This window comes from Benincasa hispida, chromosome 3, assembly GCF_009727055.1.
Source record: "Benincasa hispida cultivar B227 chromosome 3, ASM972705v1, whole genome shotgun sequence".
NCBI classification, from domain to species: Eukaryota; Viridiplantae; Streptophyta; class Magnoliopsida; order Cucurbitales; family Cucurbitaceae; genus Benincasa; species Benincasa hispida.
In genome coordinates, this window is record NC_052351.1 from 52,611,991 (window position 1) to 52,616,318 (window position 4,328).

The 4,328-nt window shown below is 32.5% G+C and overlaps 1 protein-coding gene across 1 annotated transcript; it reads left to right on the forward strand.

Moving 5' to 3' along the window:
- Positions 1-2,967: 2,967 nt before the first annotated feature.
- LOC120073613 lies at positions 2,968-3,988 on the forward strand. The gene is made up of 4 exons (XM_039026423.1): positions 2,968-3,009; positions 3,234-3,341; positions 3,387-3,459; positions 3,540-3,988. The coding sequence occupies exons 1-4, from the start codon at positions 2,968-2,970 to the stop codon at positions 3,986-3,988; spliced, it is 672 nt and encodes a 223-aa protein (XP_038882351.1).
- Positions 3,989-4,328: the final 340 nt, after the last annotated feature.

Consider the following 4,328-nt stretch of genomic DNA (forward strand, 5'->3'; position numbering starts at 1 on the left):
GCTAACCCATCCAATTCCAACCCTTGAAATAAATACCCCTTAGATATTTGATCCTTTTAGTCGGGAATATATTTCACGTGAGCTTTTACTAAACCTATATATATATACTAGCTTTTAGTACATGCTTTGCACGTAGTATTTCAATTTTATTTGATCAAATATTGAATTTAGGTCTTTTTGTGAATTCGTCCTAATGTTTTGTTGTTTGTGTTCTTTTAAAGAAGCATCATCAACAATAAAATAACAATAAAAAATAATGAAAAAGGAGAAAGATAAGACTTTTATTTTTTAAAAAAGTAAAATTTATGTCTTTCCATTATGTCAAAGACTCTAGGATCAACAAATTATGATGAAAGAAAAAATAAACGGATACATATGAAACTCGGTTTTTGTGATCAAATGGATAGAGAACAAATCGTTTTCAAATGTGATATATTGTTATCTATAAATTATTATTTAGGGGCGTTTGATAAATGGGTATAGATTGTTGGGTTGGGTAGGTATTTATTACCAATGTTTGTTAAGCCCATAAAGAAAAACGATGAGTTATTAAACCCACCGTTTTTACCCACTCAATACTAACCCTAAAAACTAGTTATATTTTCATTTACTTCTCTCTTCCCTCATCTTTTGCTGTTTGGATTCTCCCCTAGGATTCTCTGATTTTTTTTTTTTTTTTTTTTTTTTTTTTTTTTTTTTTTTTTTTTTTTTTTTTTTTTTTTTTTTTTTTTTTTAATTATCGTCAAACCTTTGGAATGTCACTTTCCAAAGTTTCTCCATGGTGGTTGCCATTGCTAACAATTTCTTAATTCCTTTCATCAAACGCCGAATCCCCCCGGAATCTTCTAGTGTTTTTTATGCCATTTTTCCTTCTCTCTTCTTTCGACACCTCGATGTTTAGTTTTTCCATCATCTTCTCTTTTCTCCCGCGGTTCAGTTTCTTCCCTCATCTTATCTCTTATTTCATCGTCCCTCTTTCTTCTTCCATTTTCTTTCTGTTGCTTTTTTTTTTTTTTTTGTTCTATTTTTCGAATTCTTACCTCATGTTTTTATATTTATCTTGTCCTTTATTTACATCTATTTTCTTTATACATCCTAATTTGATTTTCATTTCAAATTTGGTAGCTAATTTAATAGATTTTTTTGTGTTATATTACATAAATATTTTTTTCCAGTTCATTTAAAATTGTTTTCAGCTTACTTTTTAGTTTCACAAAAATTTGATATGATGATTTGGTTCATTGTTTTTGTTGGATTTCTTCCAAGGACCGATCTATCTGACATTATGTTCTATCTAAGGCCCTAACTGTTTTATATGAAGATTTATTCTACTGTCATATTTGTATTTACTCTGGCTGAACCACCTAACTGCAGTGTACTTGACTTTATTTAAACTTGAGTTGACATTCGTTTTTATTAATTTTACTTTTTAATTAATGAGGTTAGGTGCCCTTAAATATACCCAATTCTCTCCAACAACCACCTCTTTCTCCCTCTTCTATTTATAGATTATTTCTCCCCTCATTCTTTTCATATTTCTCCATTTTCTCTTATATAGTGTGTTGGTGTTGAACGTTAAAAAAATGTATGTTGCCGTTCGTTACTCCTTAGTTCAATTTATTTTATTTTATTTCTAATCTAGCTATCATTATTTTGTGTTTCTTGTAGGACCCAAACTAATTGTGCAAATCATTCCTAATTAGTTTGAGGTTTGTTATTTTGACGTTCGAAGTATCTCCCTTTTTTACTGAAATTGGGGACTTATTTTTATTTTTATTTTTTATAGAAATATGTTATTTGTTAATTGTTATTCACATTTTTTTGGGCATACTAGTTCACAGATTTTTTATTAATTGTTGGCGACATTATATTTTTTAATCTGATACTTCTCAATTTTTTGGTAAATTATTGGTGAAATAGTACAGTTATGTAATTTATTTTCATCTAATAATACGTTCATTTCAATTTTTTTTTTCAGCTTCAATAAGAACCTATTCTATACATTTTTTTGTGTTATTATCAAGTTGGTTTCAGGATTAATTTTAATACGTCTTACTGTCGTTTCACAATCAAAATTGAAACTTAACATTCTTTTTGAAATTATGTAATTGTAATGAAATGGTGGTATTAATATTATAACCAATGTTTACTTTTTGAAAAATATACTTTATAATCGGTGACATAAGAATTAAAAAAAAAAATACACATCAATATTCATACAATTGGTTCACCAAGTTTTGAAAGTATGAAAAAATGCAGATATTTTCTATATACATCGTTTTAGCACATCTTTCGGTGAGCTGTCCTAGGAACTAGGAGTATGACAACAACGTTTTTAGAAGCTGATACAAATTATTCATAAGCCAATTTAGGGGGAAAAAAACCCACTAAGCCTTTAAAAGGACTTAACTAAAATACCATTAACCCTATCCGTAGGGAAGAAAAAATCCACAAAACCCTTGAAAACATGTATTTTTAGATTATTATAGGTACATTGGGAAATAACACCATAAAACTTAACTATAACCCAATATGGCCAGTACCGACGTTTGACATCGTTTGCTATTCTTTCTTAATCATAAAACATAATCTGCCAAATACCTTACCCTTTCAGGAACAACTTGTGTATCCCTTTTCTCTATAAAGATGGATACTGTTGAAGACCTCTTTTCGATCATGAGAATTATTCGCAATCTCAAATACAGTTGTTCATAATACTAACCATGTTATTGAACAACTGCCGAAGGATAGAGAGACAACTGACATATGCTAGGCACTGCATTAGGCAGTTGACCTTCTTCCACCTCATTTACGAGAGTGACTTGGCATGTTGTGAAAGCACCTGAATGAATAGACATATCTTTACGATTCTATGTAATATGCTACGGTCGACTGGTTGTTTGGAACCAACAAGATGTGTGGACGTCGAAGAGATGGTTGTGATATTCCTACACATTCTTGCACACGATGTCAAGAATCGAGTGGTACGCCGAAGCTTTTCGAGTTCTGGTAAGATAGTTTCGAGATATTTCAACGTAGTTCTTAGGGCAGTCTTACAACTTTACATTGTTTTGTTGAAAAAAGACCAGAACCGATCACAAATAGATGCACCGATGGAAGATGGAAGTGGTTTTAGGTACAAAAAGTACTCAGTTTTTTTGTATGAATACATCATAAATATGCATGTTACGATAGATTTTTTAAAATTCATTCTGATCACTTGAGAGAAACAGGATTTTCCAAGTGCGTTAGACGACACATACATTAAAGTGAATGTTAATGTCGTCGATCGACCTCGATATAGGACGAGAAAAGGAAATATTGCCACAAACGTTCTTGCAGTAAGTGATCAAAATGGGGAGTTTGTCTTCGTTTTGCCAGGGTAGGAAGTGTTTGCAGTCGATTCAAGGGTTCTTAGGGATGCAGTTTCACGATCATATGGATTGAGGGTTTCAAAGGGTATTATACTAACCATATACCTTATTTTAATAGGTGTACATGCCGCAACACATGTGCATGACATTTCGAAACATTTATAGGATACTATTACCTATGTGATGCTGGATACCCTAACGCTGAAGAATTCTTGGCACCGTACAGAGGGGAACGATACCATCTCTCTGATTGGTGTGGAGCAGGAAACGCATCGACAACTGCAAGAGAATTTTTCAACATGAAACATTCTTCAACAAGGAATGTTATCGAGCGAGCGTTTGGGTTCTTAAAGGGGAAGTGGGTTATTCTTAGGAGAAAATCATTCAACCCAATACAAGTCCAATGTCGAACAATAACTGTATATTTCCTTATTCACAACTTGATCACAAGGGAGATGGGAATTGGTGCAATGCTTGACATGCCCGATGAGAAGAATTCTGCATCAGTTAGTCTTGATGGGGATCATATTGAATTTGTTGAATCATTGGAGGAATGGACTAAGTTTACGGATGATTTGGCGGTCAAAATATTTACTCAATGGCAGAGAGTCTGATTATTCGATGTTCTTTGCTTACTTTTCTTTTACTACTAAATGGAATTTAATTATGGAACATTTCAAGTATGTTGTGAAAATGTTTTGTACCAAGACTCTGTGTGAACAAGTTAAATTGGAGCATATGATTTTAGCAGTTTATTCTTCGTTTGTGCATGTGTTTAATTTATAGTATCTTTTCATTCAACAAATGTATGTATGCAGCATAATGGCATGTAATGGCAAGAGGTCTAAACACGTATGATCGAAGATAGAGGATGCTAAGTTGGTGGAAGCCCTATTGTATTTGGTGGAGTCCGATTGGAGGTCCACAATGGGACGTTTCGACCAGGATACCTAC

What these genes read in the sequence shown, in the direction of transcription:
- LOC120073613 (XM_039026423.1), top strand. Translation starts at nt 2,968, where the DNA reads ATGTCAAGAATCGAGTGGTACGCCGAAGCTTTTCGAGTTCTG. An exon ending in TTGCCACAAACGTTCTTGCA is followed by an intron (nt 3,342 to 3,386) that starts GTAAGTGATCAA and finishes TTGCCAGGGTAG; the next exon opens with GAAGTGTTTGCAGTCGATTC. An exon ending in TGGATTGAGGGTTTCAAAGG is followed by an intron (nt 3,460 to 3,539) that starts GTATTATACTAA and finishes AAACATTTATAG; the next exon opens with GATACTATTACCTATGTGAT.